This window comes from Gadus morhua, chromosome 21 (assembly GCF_902167405.1).
Source record: "Gadus morhua chromosome 21, gadMor3.0, whole genome shotgun sequence".
Classification (NCBI taxonomy): Eukaryota; Metazoa; Chordata; class Actinopteri; order Gadiformes; family Gadidae; genus Gadus; species Gadus morhua.
In genome coordinates this window covers 1,327,949-1,342,704 of record NC_044068.1, presented here as the reverse complement: position 1 = coordinate 1,342,704, position 14,756 = coordinate 1,327,949, and the positions used below count along the sequence as shown (strand labels likewise).

Sequence of the window (14,756 nt, the reverse complement as noted above, 5' to 3'; positions counted from 1 at the left end):
AGCGATGTTTGGACCTTCTGCCAAACATCCTTTTAGTATCACCTCCTACTTCTCCTCGCCCTAAGTGTTAGGGCGAGGAGAGTTCAGCGGGGGGACATCCCAGCGTTAGAACCAGCTCACCTTTGGACCGGGGGGCCGGGCGCTTGGCTAGAACCCTCTTCTTCAGGCGGGTGAAGAAGGCTTTGACGCGGTAGATGACCAGGTTCATGGTACAGGCCTCTGGCAGAAGACCAACAGAGTAAATACAACATAATAATAATTATGATGGTAATTGTGTGGTAAAATAATAATCAACTTTGTTGGCAGTCCTCACTCAGTTAGGGACTTACAGGGCAGTGTGTTAGGATAAGGGTTAGTTAGCCAAGGTAAGTAAGAAGAGTTAGCAGTGTAGAAACTGAGTAAGTTAGAAGATTTAGTGTTGATACTGAGTTAGTCGGAAGAATAAGTAGGTTAGATCGATTTTTAAAAGAGTTAATGTTGAGATATTTAGTTACAAGGGTTAGTGTGGATACTGAGTTAGTAAGAAGAGTTAGTGTGAAAACGTAGCTAGTTAGTTTGGATACTTATCTAGTTAGAAGAGTAAGTATGGACTCCCAGTTAGTTAGTGTGGATTCTGCGTTAGTTGGCGTACCTCCCGTTAGCTTGGGTTGACAGTTGATGAACTCTGTCCCCCTGGCAGGGACGCAGCTCTTCCTCCTGGGCGATAGCGTCCGGGCCCTCGGTCCTCCGGCCACCGGGGGCTCCACCGGCCCGCGCGGCGCGATCCGGACGGCATCAAGGCTCATCCTGCGCATCGCCCCCACCTTCCCAACGCCCGCAGGCAGACACACAGGGGGGCCAGTGGGACCTCCGGAGTAGGTCTTGTAGGCCTGGTACAGGATGAGGATGAAGATGCACTTCTCTGCAGAGGAGCTGCACAGCCACTGGTCCACGGTGTTGTCAAAGACTAGGTCGAAGTCTGGGCAGTCCTGCATCAGGGCGTGGTCAGGGTTAGGGGGCTACCCACCACATAGGCTCACAAACCAGGCTTAAGATTCATATCTGACGTCTTATGGAAGACCAGCTCAGATCAGTTTCGACCAACCTTGTTCCTGGAGGTGGATATCTGTGAGAGCGTGACTGGGGCGTACAAACTCGGCAAACAGTAGCTAATGACATCAAGTGTCCCTAAAGGTTTTAAATCGATATTTCTAGACAGGCCACTGTGGATTCCCTGAAAGCCCCATCCACTCGCGCTAATTCGTTGTTCGTTGGTAGAATATCGGTAACGATACAGGAAACATAACTCCGACCCTTGCAGTTTTATGTTTTCCAGCCCAGGCCCTGCGCCATCTCCCCAACAAAGTTCTGCTGTAAGATAATAGGATTGCCTGATCCGAGATTACCAAAAACCACGTACAACTCTGGACTATCCGTCATAAGGACGAGGTTAGGTTTACGATGTTACCAAAGACATAATCTCAGAACCAGGACTTCTATCATGCTGCAGCCAAACTTCTGGGGGGGGGGCAGACTGCACAGCGCCTGCTCCAGAAACCAACCTTTCCTGTTGTGTTCCGGGGGTATTCTTTCGGATTACCTGTCCGCCTCTATGCTCAATGAACCCAAAGCCGTACAACTACCTTTGCTGCTTTCACCACCACACTGCAGCCAGGAGGCTTATTCTCCATAAATGAAACCATTCTGTGGTGCCTACACGTCATGGATTCATGAGGTACTACATCATGCTTCAGGAGATGAGGTCCTCCTTAGTGAACAGGTAACCCTTCTCTGGGTGAAGACGATCACAACAGACCATCCTTCATGCTTCCTTCCTCCTGACCTTGTTTGGGTCGATTCCATTGACCTGGCGGAGCTGGTCGACGCCCCACTGTGACCTTGTGACGAAGGGGGCGGAGCCGGCAAACTGTTTGACTTTGGTGATGAGCAGTTGAGGAGGCGTCCTATTGGTCACTGGAGAAATGGGAATAAAACAACAGTCAATTAAATCCTCTCTCCCAGCAGGTGTATCCGTAGTTACAGTCATATCTTGGGACCAGTGTTCATCCTTTTCATCCGTAAATACAATTAATAAACTTAATCTCGGAAAGTATCTCCATTTTTTGTCAAGTCACTTTTAAATCCCATTTTATAACTCCGGTCTCAAAGGTCTCCACAGCGTTCGTTACTCCTGAGCTTCGAATGGACTTAAGGCAAAGTTCCCCAAAGCCAGAGGGAAGGAACCTTGAGAAGGAACCCTAAGAAGGTTGTGTGCCCCGTACATAAGAAGGTTGTGTTCTCCTGACAGACTTAAGAAGGTTGTGTTCACCATAAGAAGGTTGTGTTCACCATAAGAAGGTTGTGTTCACCATAAGAAGGTTGTGTTCACCTGACAGACAGAGGTAGGTTGGGTTCACCTGATAGACAGAGGTAGGTCGGTTGTGTTCACCTGACAGACAGAGGTAGGTTGGTTGTGTTCACCTGACAGAGGTAGGTTGTGTTCACCTGACAGACAGAGGTAGGTTGTGTTCACCTGATAGACAGAGGTAGGTAGCGTATTCTCCCCCTCGTGTGGACAGCTGGAGGATCCTCCTCCCGGCCGTCCTCCTCCTCCTCCTCACCTCCACGGCGACCAGCATCGTCTCTCCCCGTGGGACGAAGACCTTCTTGTTGATGTCGGACTGAGCACTCATTGTTGTGCTTCTGTTGATCAAGAGACATCAGGGTGAGGTCGCCAGGTTCATGCTACACAAAGCTTTCCTTTGCTTCTGTTCTTAAGTATGAAGTCATATTAAAACGTGTTCTTAAATATTACAACTTATAAAAAAGAATTAGAGCAGGAATTTAAGGTTCACGTTTCGGCTCAATGCTTTGAAGGAGTGGCCTCCTTAAAATGCAAGTAGGCTTTTTATTTTATTAAATGTGATTTGTCACCTCATTGAGACTGTATTGAGGATAAAAATGTGGAAGTAAAAAAATAATCCTAATTTAGGAAGAATAACAGTATGAAATCTTATTCTACTTTCAATCTTATTCTCATCCTTACCTTCTTACAAGCCGAGGAAAGAAGTTTCGTTTCTAGTAAAAAGCTGTTGTTAAAAAGTTTTTTTTAATTTGAAAAACATCAGACTTACTAATAAATAAATAAATGTTTTCTTATATCTTCTTACTTCCAACAATAAAAAGTTACCTTAATCCAGAATCCAGAATGCTCCTGAAAAAAAAAAAAAAATTGTTTTGTTGTCCTGTTAGACGTGCTTCGTGTTAGTAAAAACGTTAAATGAATAAAATGTTTCTAAAATCTGCCAAATCCTGCAGCCTCCCAGAGAGCCTTGCTGCGCAGTCGCAGTAGGCATCTCTCCCCCTTCTGCTCCTGACGGGGTTCAGTCGGGGTTAGGACAACCCTCGTTTGTAGAGGTTAGTTAGGGTAAGTAGGCCAACCCCTCGGTTGTAGAGGTTAGTTAGGGTTAGTACCTCGCGGTTGTAGAGGTCAGTTAGGGTTAGTACCTCTCGGTTGTAGAGGTTAATTAGGGTTAACAGAGGGTTGTTATAAAGCCTATTAATATACTATGTAGGCTAGTAGGCTAATACTGTATATACTGTACATTAACATACAGTATCTTAATAGTATACCTATATTAATACATAAACTAATACATAACATGCTATTATTAAATGAAAATTACATAAAAGTATTAGATATGATTAATATTACCGGTAATATTTGATATACTATTAACATATTATAATAGTATTTTAATAGTATGCCCATATTATTCTGTATAAACTCTAATATATAACATATTTTATTTGTATTATTATTCATAATAAATAGGCTATATAGTGTAATGGTAGCTCATCTATATTATCGTTAATGTATACCACTGCGTTATTATAAATAATATAGGCTACTGTGATCATAATAATAGCTATGGTATTAGTAGGCTTATATTATTCTATATTAGCGGTAAAATATAATATCATCCTCGTAAACTGGAGGTATTCCCAGGTGTCTGACGTCGCGAGCCGCACTTCCTGTGTACCTTCAATACGTCAGCTGAGCACGTCATGTGACATTATTTGACAACATGTTAGCGTCCAGCCTCCGCTTTGAGGAATAGCTCCATAACCGGACCTGGTTTTAAATATATCCGTGTCCCTAACCGCGTCTTGCCGCCCGGCGCCCCTCGTCCCCCTCCCCCCCCCCCCCCCCGCGGGTCGACCTGTCCACCTCCGGGATGTCCGCATCCGTCAAGAAGAAACACGTCCGCTTCGCCAGCATGGAGGAGGAAGGAGATAACGACGAGCAGGAGGAAGACACCGTGTTCGACCAGATGAGCGACTCCCGGAGCGGACTGAAGAGCGTCCTTAAAGCCGCGTCCAGGGCTCCTAAGCCCGGCTCGGAGCGGGTCCGGGTCGCGTCGGGTTCCGAGGGCTGCAGGAGGTGGTCCGTCACGCTGGCGCTGTGCGCCTCCTTCCTGGGACTGGTAAATATCGTCCTTCAACCCGAACTACACTGACTACTAGAACTAGCCCAAGCCTGTAACCCTACAGACTAACTACTAACCCTAAAGACCTAACCTGACCCTAAAATCTGTGAATACACTAACCAATACTAGATATAACTTAACCTAATAACCCTAACTAGACTAACTACCGGCCCAATCTAAGCCAAAACCAGAGCTTCACTAGTAGGTCTGGATAATGATTAATGTCATCATTAAACACACGGTACACACACACAGGTGATCATTAAACACAGCGATAGTACACACACGTAATCACACGGCACACAAACACACACGCGGGTCACACATGGTCTGATTTGTGGCTCCGTCCCTCCAACCGGATCTGTGTGAAGTATGGCTTCTCTCACAGTCACTCTGTGTTCTTACCACCATGAGTAAACCAATATTTATAAAGTCACACTATACTACTGTACTCTGCTCAGTGTGTGGGTCAGGCCACATACCGAGATGTAAACAGGCTTGGCATCTGGTTTCACCGGAATGGGAGAACCCAGAGCAGCAGGCTCAGAACTAGTTTCCAACTGCTTTCTTTTTAAATATGATATCTGAATCCAACTGAACAGGCATTGTTCTGCGCCTTCCTTGGTCACTAAACTAACATGTTTACCTGGCAGTTGATGCCCAAGGCCGCCTGGGAATCTCAGTGAATGGTGTTGAGGATTTGAACCTCTTCTATGGTGATAATGGAGACCGTGTTCTGAATAACGCAGACCTTGTTCTGAATAACGTAGACCGCGTGTTCTGAATAACGTAGACCGTGTTCTGAATAACGTAGACGTGTTCTGAAATAATATAGGCCGTGTTCTGAATAACGTAGACCGGGTTCTGAATAACGTAGACCGTGTCTCTGCTTGATTCCAGGGCATGAGTATCTCGGTCCTGGGCCCGACCTTCCAGGACTTGGCCGACAACTTGAACCGCAACATCAGCAACATCTCCTTCGTGTTCGTGGGTCGCTCGGCTGGATACATCGGAGGCTCTCTGATCGGAGGGGTGCTCTTCGACTGCATGAACCCCCACCTGCTCCTGGGTACCCTATAACCTCCTTTAACTCCTCCTCCTCCTCCCCGTGAACCGGGTTCTAGGTTCTCCAGGTGAACAGGGTTCTCCAGGTGAACAGGGTTCCCCAGGTGATCAGGGTTCTCCAGGTGATCAGGGTTCTCCGGGTGATCAGGGTTCCCCAGGTGATCAGGGTTCTCCAGGTGATCAGGGTTCTCCAGGTGAACAGGGTTCTTGGTTCTCCAGGTGAACAGGGTTCTTGTGTCTCCTCAGGGTTCTCTCTGCTCGTGACGGCAGCAGGTATGTGTGCCATCCCCTTCTGCAAGATGGCGGCCGTCCTCACCTGCCTCATGTCCAGCATCGGGGTATCCATGGGCATCCTGGACACTGGTCAGTCCTCAGAGAACCATCACGTCTTTATAGAACCATCACACGTCTGTCTGCTAATTAGTCCTAAAGAACCATCACATGTCCATCATTCTGTCTGCTAATTAGTCCTAAAGAACCATCACATGTCCATCATTCTGTCTGCTAATTAGTCCTAAAGAACCATCACATGTCCATCATTCTGTCTGCTAATTAGTCCTAAAGAACCATCACACGTCTGTCTGCTATGCAGTCTTTATAGAACCATCGTGTCTTTATTTGTTAAGTAACAACAGTTCCATTAGCCTTGTGGTAGATGCTACTCCCACATCCTGTCTCTGTTGTCGGTAGGACTGGTGAACCAAATATTGTGTAAAAAGTTCATTTTGTAATAATAGCTGACATGATGGAGGAACGGCTTGTTGGAGTATCAGAGCGAACCCAAAGCCTGCAGGGCAGATTGAGTGCAGTAAAACTACACCAGTGCAACACTGGTGTAGTTTTACTTGAGTTCATGAATGAATAACTGCCAACTATTACTACAACTTTGGCTAACCATCTACCAGTATCTGCTCTGTAGCTACAGTATGTGGAGACCACACATTGTAGTCACATTGTAAGGATAAGATTCATTTATTGGTATACTTGTATTCGTGTGCACATTCATGTGCATTAAATACACATGAATGTGAATGTGAGAAAAATGTCAAATAAAATACAAGCTGTATTGAATGAGCTAATGAATGCGTTTCCAGGGTTATCATTATTATAGTGCGTAAAAAAATAAATAGTGTCTGCTGCACAACAAACGCAGTTCAGCCCTGAACCTAATCTGAGATGCTCTGGCGCCCCCTGCAGGTGGTAACGTGCTGGTGCTGCAGACCTGGGGCGCCGGGGCCGGCCCGCACCTGCAGGCGCTTCACTTCAGCTTCGCCGCCGGGGCCTTCATCTCCCCCGTCCTCGCCAAGCTGCTGATCGTGGCCGACGCCCCCTCGCCCTCGGCCACGCCCCTGACCCCGCCCCCCAACGCCAACGCCAGCGCCGCCTTGGCTCCCGTTGCCACGGCGCCCTTCTCCCATCCCGTCATGCACTCCATGAGCTCCATGTGGGCGTACGTCATCATCGGCTGCTTCGTCCTCCTCACCTCCCTCCTCTTCCTCCTGCTCCTCCTCTGCGGGGGGGGGCGGGCCGGCGCCCCGGCCTCCCCCGGCGGGACCCCCGCCTCCCGGGGGCCGGCCCGCCACCACACGGCCCTCATCGTCATGCTGTCCTTCTTCTTCTTCTGGTACGTGGGCGCCGAGGTGGCCTACGGCTCCTTCATCTTCACCTACGCCAAGGACTACGTGGGCATGGCGCCGCGGGCGGCCGCCGGCCTCAACTCCCTGTTCTGGGGGTCTTTCGCCGCCTGCCGGGGGCTGGCCGTGCTGCTGGCCGCCCGCCTTCCCCCGGGGGCTCTGATCCTGGCCAGCCTGGGCGGCAGCACGCTGTCCTCCCTGCTGCTCTGCCTGTTCAGCCGCAGCCAGCCCGTGCTGTGGGCCTGCTCCGCCTGCTACGGCGCCGCCATGGCCACCACCTTCCCCAGCGGCGTGGCGTGGGTGGAGCAGTACACGGTGGTGTCGGGCCGCGCGGCCGCGGGCTTCGTGGTGGGCGCCGCGCTGGGCGAGATGGTGCTGCCCGCCGCCCTGGGGCTGCTGCTGGAGCGCTCGGCGGACACGCCCCTCCTCATGTACCTCGCGCTGCTGGCCGCCGCCGTCACCTCCACGCTGTTCCCCGTCATGTACAAGCTGGCCACCGCTCCCGCCGCGCCGGGGGGGAAACCCCGCGGCGGCGGCCGGCGGCGCCACGACGCCCAGGACCGCGAGGACCGCCAGGCGCTGCTGGACTCCGCCCCCAACGAGGAAGAGGAGGAGGAAGAGGAGGAGGGGACGGAGGCGGACCAGTGGAACGACGCAGACTTTGAGGTCATCGAGATGGACGACGCCCCTAGCCTCGTTACCTCGCCCGCCGCCGCCAATACCTCGCCGCCCCCCCACATGGCCAAGTCTCCGCCCCCGGTCGCCAAGGCGACCCCGCCCCCGGGCGCCGCGTCCTACTCGGACGCGGTGCCGCTGCTCCCGGACTCGTCCCCGCGCCGCCTGAAGCTGCCCTCCCCCGCCCGCGAGAAGAGGGACTAGACCCGCCCCCCGCACCGCCCGGAGAACACAGCCACTTCCTGTTTACCGGACGACGACGTCACTTCCTGTTTATCGGTCATGTCCCAGGACCAGGACCAGACCTAGAAGACCAGGACCAGGACCCCCACCACCAGGACCAGACCTCAAGCACCTCGCCCACGGTGGTCCTGACCTGAAGACCAGGACCAGGACCGAGGCCTGACCTGAAGACCAGGACCAAGTCCTGACCCAGAAGACCAGGACCAAGTCCTGACCCAGAAGACCAGGACCAAGTCCTGACCCAGAAGACCAGGACCAAGTCCTGACCCAGAAGACCAGGACCAAGTCCTGACCCAGAAGACCAGGACCAAGTCCTGACCTAGAAGACCAGACCTTGAGCACCTACCTCTCCTACTGGTCCAGGTCTTCAGGTCCCTTCCCAGAGGATCCGGACCCCAGCAGGTCCAGGAGGACCACACCGCCCCCCAAGCCTGTGTGTGATGGTTGAGTTTATTTATTAGAAGCAGAATGTTTCCAATGTGTTAACTGTAAAGTACTGTGATCATATCGGCATAGTTCAGTGTCTTAGTTTCGGAGGACTTAATTCCCGGAAAGAATTCATTGTTACATTGATTATTTTTTATTATACCAATCTCACAGGTTCACCCACAGCAATGTGCATTAAAAACAGCTGAAAACAGGCTTCTTTTTTTTTTTACATTTATACAAATACACAGATCTGCTGCTTGGCGGGAAAGGGACATTCTAGAATGGTTATCACTATGGTTACCACGCACCACTTCCCCACAGAGAAATGCATTAAGAAACAAAACAATAATACTCTTCGTGACATAAAACGATCCCAGTACACTATTGCAACAGTCCCAAAGTCCTGCTCCGCCAGAGGCCCCAGGTCCAAGGCCGACCTCTGGGCCAATCAGGAGTCAGGTCAGAGGAGTCAGGTCCCATCTCAGAGTTCAGATCCAATCGCAAAGCTCCATTCCAATCAGAGTCGTTAGTTCCGATCTCAGTCTTCAGGTCCGACCTGACGTCCTGGTACAATCCAGGCTCCAAACGACGGTCATCAACACAAGACAACCGGGAACAGCGCCGGTCCGACCACAGCAGCTTTCCCAACACGCCGTGTTCTGTGCTGCTCAGTGCTGGCGATATTTACACCGTTCAGCCGCACCCAGTCCATTCAACACGGCGGTGAGATGAGAAACGTATCTGGACACCCCAGGGTCACACGTAGCTGTTAGCAGCGGGCAAAGAAACGGACACACATCATGGCGACAACGCACAAAAATGATCACATGGCTGACGTCACGTGACTGATGTCACGTGACAGGTCTCACATGAGCCGCTGGTGGTCCGTGGGTCCTGACCTGAAGACCTTCCGGGGGGGAGGTTCCGGGTCAAAGCGTGAACACGGGGACACACTGAGAAGGTAAGATGGAGGACAGCGTCCTAGCACCGAGGGGGGAGGGGCCGTCTTCACGTAGCGGCCGGTGAGCCCCTCAACACCAGCCGGGGGGGAGAACCCCGGTAACGGGGGGCCCGTCAGAACTGCTCCAGGAGCTGGCGGAGGTAGGGTCCCCTGGAGAGCTGCCTGCCGACGCGGGACAGCTTGTAGAGCACGGGACAGTCCAGAGACACGCAGGACATCTGGCGCTCAGCGCTGCCGCGGCAGCTCCGGCACACCTGGAGACGAGGGACACACGGGTTAGGGACACACCTGGAGACGAGGGACACACGGGTTAGGGACACACCTGGAGACGAGGGACACACGGGTTAGGGACACACCTGGAGGCAAGAGACACATGGGTTAGGGGGACACACCTGGAGACGAGAGACACACGGGTTAGGGACACACCTGGAGACGAGAGACACATGGGTTAGGGGGACACACCTGGAGTCGCCCGCCGGCGGCTCTAGTCGCCCGTCTACAGCTCTAGTCGCCCGCCGACGGCTCTAGTCGCCCGCCGACGGCTCTAGTCGCCCGTCTACAGCTCTAGTCGCCCGTCGGCGGCTCTAGTCGCCCGTCGGCGGCACTAGTCGCCCGCCGGCGGCACTAGTCGCCCGCCGGCGGCTCTAGTCGCCCGCCGGCGGCTCTAGTCGCCCGCCGGCGGCTCTAGTCGCCCGCCGACGGCTCTAGTCGCCCGCCGGCGGCTCTAGTCGCCCGCCGACGGCTCTAGTCGCCCGCCGACGGCTCTAGTCGCCCGTCGACGGCTCTAGTCGCCCGTCTACAGCTCTAGTCGCCCGTCGGCGGCTCTAGTCGCCCGCCGGCGGCACTAGTCGCCCGCCGGCGGCTCTAGTCGCCCGTCGGCGGCTCTAGTCGCCCGTCGACGGCACTAGTCGCCCGCCGGCGGCTCTAGTCGCCCGCCGGCGGCTCTAGTCGCCCGCCGGCGGCTCTAGTCGCCCGCCGGCGGCTCTAGTCGCCCGCCGACGGCACTAGTCGCCCGTCTACAGCTCTCCTTTTACGAATATGATGCAAATATTCTATCGTCAAGTTGAGCCTGGGGTCACCCCCAGGTACCCCCAGACCCCCCGAGCCTCACCTGTAGCAGCTGGTCCTGCTGGGCCTCCCAGCGCCGGACGTCCTGGTTCAGGGTGACGGCCACGCGCTGCGGGTCAGCGCGGCAGGCGGAGCACACGCCCAGCTGGGTGAGCTGCTGGCACACGGGGCAGTGCAGCGAGGTGAAGTACTGCGAGATGGTGCCCCTCCGGCCCACCTCCGACGCCCCCCACAGGGACGCCTTCTGGACCTGGGACACACAGGAGGGCAGAGCTCAGACCATGCATGTGAGGCAGTATAGTACAGAGCTTTGAGTTGCCACTGGTTAGAAAAGTACTGGATAAATGCAGACCATGCAGTCCATTTACCCGGGGTATCTCCTGGTACATGTCTACAGTATGGGGGTATATCTCCTGGTACATGTCTACAGTATGGGGGGTATCTCCTGGTACATGTCTACAGTATGGGGGGTATCTCCTGGTACATGTCTACAGTATGGGGGGTATCTCCTGGTACATGTCTACAGTATGGGGGTATATCTCCTGGTACATGTCTACAGTATGGGGGTATCTCCTGGTACATGTCTACAGTATGGGGGTAACTCCTGGTACATGTCTACAGTATGGGGGGTAACTCCTGGTACATGTCTACAGTATGGGGGTAACTCCTGGTACATGTCTACAGTATGGGGGGTATCTCCTGGTACGTGTCTACAGTATGGGGGTATATCTCCTGGTACATGTCTACAGTATGGGGGTAACTCCTGGTACATGTCTACAGTATGGGGGTATATCTCCTGGTACATGTCTACAGTATGGGGGTAACTCCTGGTACATGTCTACAGTATGGGGGTATATCTCCTGGTACATGTCTACAGTATGGGGGTAACTCCTGGTACATGTCTACAGTATGGGGGGTAACTCCTGGTACATGTCTACAGTATGGGGGTATATCTCCTGGTACATGTCTACAGTATGGGGGTATCTCCTGGTACATGTCTACAGTATGGGGGTATATCTCCTGGTACATGTCTACAGTATGGGGGGTATCTCCTGGTACATGTCTACAGTATGGGGGTAACTCCTGGTACATGTCTACAGTATGGGGGTATATATCCTGGTACATGTCTACAGTATTGGGGTAACTCCTGGTACATGTCTACAGTATGGGGGTATATCTCCTGGTACATGGGGGGTATCTCCTGGTACATGGGGGGTATCTCTCACCCGGGGTATCTCCTGGTACCAGCGCAGCACGTCCACGCCCACCAGCTGCAGCAGGCGCCCCAGGGGGGGCAGGATCTGCTTGGTGACGTAGTAGGTGGAGTTGAGGCGCAGAGAGGGGTCCTGCAGCACGTCCAGCGGCCTCCGCACCAGCTGGATGAGCGGGACCCCCGGGGAGCCGTACACGATGACGTAGGGCACGCGCTCGCCCACCCGGGGCTCCAGGCGCCGGTCGTACGCCGTCATGCGCCTGACGGGGGGGACGGGGGGGGGGGAGGGATGAGGGTGTGCCTTGTTACCGTGACAACCGCCTCTGCAGCAATAGTCGCACCCTGACCCCCACCCACACAAAAACACCCACACACACTGACCAACACACCCACCCCCACCCACCCCCTCACCCGGCCACTGACCCGAAACCAAACCCCCCCCCACCCTGACCCCCACCCACAGCCGCCCCCCTACCTTGAGAGCTCCAGGGCGGGGATGCAGGCCCCAGGCCGGTAGGAGCCACTGCCCCGGTACTCTTTGGCGAAGGTCAGGTCCTGCATGCTGGCCGTGCCCTCCAGGACCTTCAGCAGCTGCCTCTGGATGAAGCCCTTCACCTGGCTGAGGTCCCGCGTCTCAAACAGCAGCTTGATGGAGCGCTCCAGCACCTGAAGACAGACCGGGACTATAAGAGACCGGAACTAGACTAATGGAGACCCCGTAGTCCGCTAGAGACCCTGTAGACCGCTAGAGACCAGAACTAGACTAATGGAGACCCAGCAGACCACTAGAGACCAGAACTAGACTAATGGAGACCCAGCAGACCACTAGAGACCAGAACTAGACTAATGGAGACCCTGTAGCCCAGAACTAGACTAATGGAGACCCAGCAGACCACTAGAGACCAGAACTAGACTAATGGAGACACCGTAGACCACTAGAGACCCTGTAGACCGCTAGAGACCCTGTAGACCACTAGAGACCCTGTAGACCACTGGAGACCCTGTAGACCAGAACTAGACTAATGGAGACCCTGTAGACCACTAGAGACCCCGTAGACCACTAGAGACCAGAACTAGACAAATGGAGACCCTGTAGACCACTAGAGACCAGAACTAGACTAATGGAGACCCAGTAGACCACTGGAGACCCAGCAGACCACTGTAGACCACTACAGACCACTAGAGACCCAGTAGACCACTGAAGACCCAGCAGACCACTGTAGACCACTAGAGACCACTAGAGACCCTGTAGACCACTAGAGACCCTGTAGACCACTAGAGACCCAGCAGATCTCAACTAAAAAGAGACACCTGGCCAGGTGGACGCTGTTAGACACCTGGCCAGGTGGACGCTGTTAGATACCTGGCCAGGTGGACGCTGTTAGACACCTGGCCAGGTGGACGCTGTTAGACACCTGGCCAGGTGGATGCTGTTAGACACCTGGCCAGGTGGACGCTGTTAGACACCTGGCCAGGTAGACGCTGTTAGACACCTGGCCAGGTGGACGCTGTTAGACACCTGGCCAGGTGGACGCTGTTAGGACACCTGGCCAGGTAGACGCTGTTAGACACCTGGCCAGGTAGACGCTGTTAGACACCTGGCCAGGTAGACGCTGTTAGGACACCTGGCCAGGTGGACGCTGTTAGACACCTGGCCAGGTAGACGCTGTTAGGTCACCTGGCCAGGTAGACGCTGTGAGGACACCTGGCCAGGTGGACGCTGTTAGGACACCTGGCCAGGTGGACGCTGTTAGGACACCTGGCCAGGTGGACGCTGTTAGACACCTGGCCAGGTGTACGCTGTTAGACCCCTGGCCAGGTGGAGCTGTTAGGACACCTGGCCAGGTAGACGCTGTTAGGACACCTGGCCAGGTGGACGCTGGCGGTTACCTTGCCGACGGCGGGGCAGGCGTCGCGGCGGACGGTCTCGATGCCCTTGGCGTCGAACACGGGCTCCTTCTGCTCCAGAGTCTCGTACATGTAGCCCACGTAGCGCTTCTTGGTCTGCAGCACGCACGGCAGGTACACCTGCACACACATTTACATACATGACGCACACATTAAACGCTTTTCAAAGTATCCAAAGTGTGTCTGAGAGTGTGTGTGTGTGAGTGAGTGAGTGTGAGAGGGTGAGTGTGTGGTGACTATGGGGTCATGTTGGTACAACAGACAGGACACTGGAGGTAGCCACTCTTTATACAATATATCACCGACACATACACAGACACACACACACACACACACACACACACACACACACACACACACCTTCTCAAACTTGAGGGTGACGGGCTTGGGGTTGGTGGCGGTGACGGCCTCGGCGATCTCACTTCCGATCCGGAACGCCTGCTCCTTACTGGCCCCCTTCAGCTGCACAAACAGACTGACACACCACCAGGTCAGTCCTACACCACCCTCAACCTCTCTGTCCCCGTACACCACCTTAACCTCTCTGTCCCCGTACACCACCTTAACCTCTCTGTCCCCGTACACCACCCTCACCTCTCTGTCCCCGTACACCACCCTCACCTCTCTGTCCCCGTACACCACCCTCACCTCTCTGTCCCCGTACACCACCTTAACCTCTCTGTCCCCGTACACCACCTTAACCTCTCTGTCCCCGTACACCACCCTCACCTCTCTGTCCCCGTACACCACCCTCACCTCTCTGTCCCCGTACACCACCCTCACCTCTCTGTCCCCGTACACCACCCTCACCTCTCTGTCCCCGTACACCACCCTCACCTCTCTGTCCCCGTACACCACCCTCACCTCTCTGTCCCCGTACACCACCCTCACCTCTCTGTCCCCGTACACCACCTTAACCTCTCTGTCCCCGTACACCACCTCAACCTCTCTGTCCCCGTACACCACCTTAACCTCTCTGTCCCCGTACACCACCCTCAACTGTCTGACCCTTACCCGTCTGTCCCCGTAAACCATCCTCACCTGTCTGTGTCTCCGTACACCACCCTACCTGTCTGTGTCTCCGTACACCA

General features: G+C 54.0%; 3 protein-coding genes across 7 annotated transcripts in view; 1 reads left to right on the top strand and 2 right to left on the bottom strand.

The window, feature by feature from the left end:
- Positions 1-3,670, bottom strand: part of stxbp6l (syntaxin binding protein 6 (amisyn), like) — an 8,300-nt gene extending 4,630 nt beyond the window's left edge. Inside the window, exons 1-6 of one of the 5 annotated variants that reach the window (XM_030345231.1) lie at positions 3,170-3,670; positions 3,026-3,068; positions 2,513-2,682; positions 1,823-1,953; positions 632-968; positions 121-231 (exon numbers count right to left, since the gene is read on the bottom strand). In XM_030345231.1, the coding sequence (XP_030201091.1) occupies positions 121-231; positions 632-968; positions 1,823-1,953; positions 2,513-2,672 (739 nt within the window). In that variant the 5' untranslated portion in view covers positions 2,673-2,682; positions 3,026-3,068; positions 3,170-3,670. The remainder of the gene's footprint in view (positions 1-120; positions 232-631; positions 969-1,822; positions 1,954-2,512; positions 2,683-3,025; positions 3,069-3,169) is intronic. The other 4 variants (XM_030345230.1, XM_030345232.1, XM_030345233.1 and 1 more) reach the window with 4 other exon arrangements.
- Positions 3,671-4,040: 370 nt separating this feature from the next.
- mfsd4b (major facilitator superfamily domain containing 4B) lies at positions 4,041-8,727 on the top strand. Its single transcript, XM_030345148.1, has 4 exons — positions 4,041-4,466; positions 5,370-5,538; positions 5,781-5,897; positions 6,732-8,727. The coding sequence occupies exons 1-4, from the start codon at positions 4,218-4,220 to the stop codon at positions 8,045-8,047; spliced, it is 1,851 nt and encodes a 616-aa protein (XP_030201008.1). The 5' UTR covers positions 4,041-4,217; the 3' UTR covers positions 8,048-8,727.
- rev3l (REV3 like, DNA directed polymerase zeta catalytic subunit) overlaps positions 8,651-14,756 on the bottom strand; it is a 36,632-nt gene continuing 30,526 nt past the window's right edge. Inside the window, exons 27-32 of the mRNA XM_030345256.1 lie at positions 14,026-14,140; positions 13,648-13,785; positions 12,233-12,423; positions 11,771-12,017; positions 10,588-10,794; positions 8,651-9,730 (exon numbers count right to left, since the gene is read on the bottom strand). Of these exons, the coding sequence (XP_030201116.1) occupies positions 9,590-9,730; positions 10,588-10,794; positions 11,771-12,017; positions 12,233-12,423; positions 13,648-13,785; positions 14,026-14,140 (1,039 nt within the window). The 3' untranslated portion in view covers positions 8,651-9,589. The remainder of the gene's footprint in view (positions 9,731-10,587; positions 10,795-11,770; positions 12,018-12,232; positions 12,424-13,647; positions 13,786-14,025; positions 14,141-14,756) is intronic.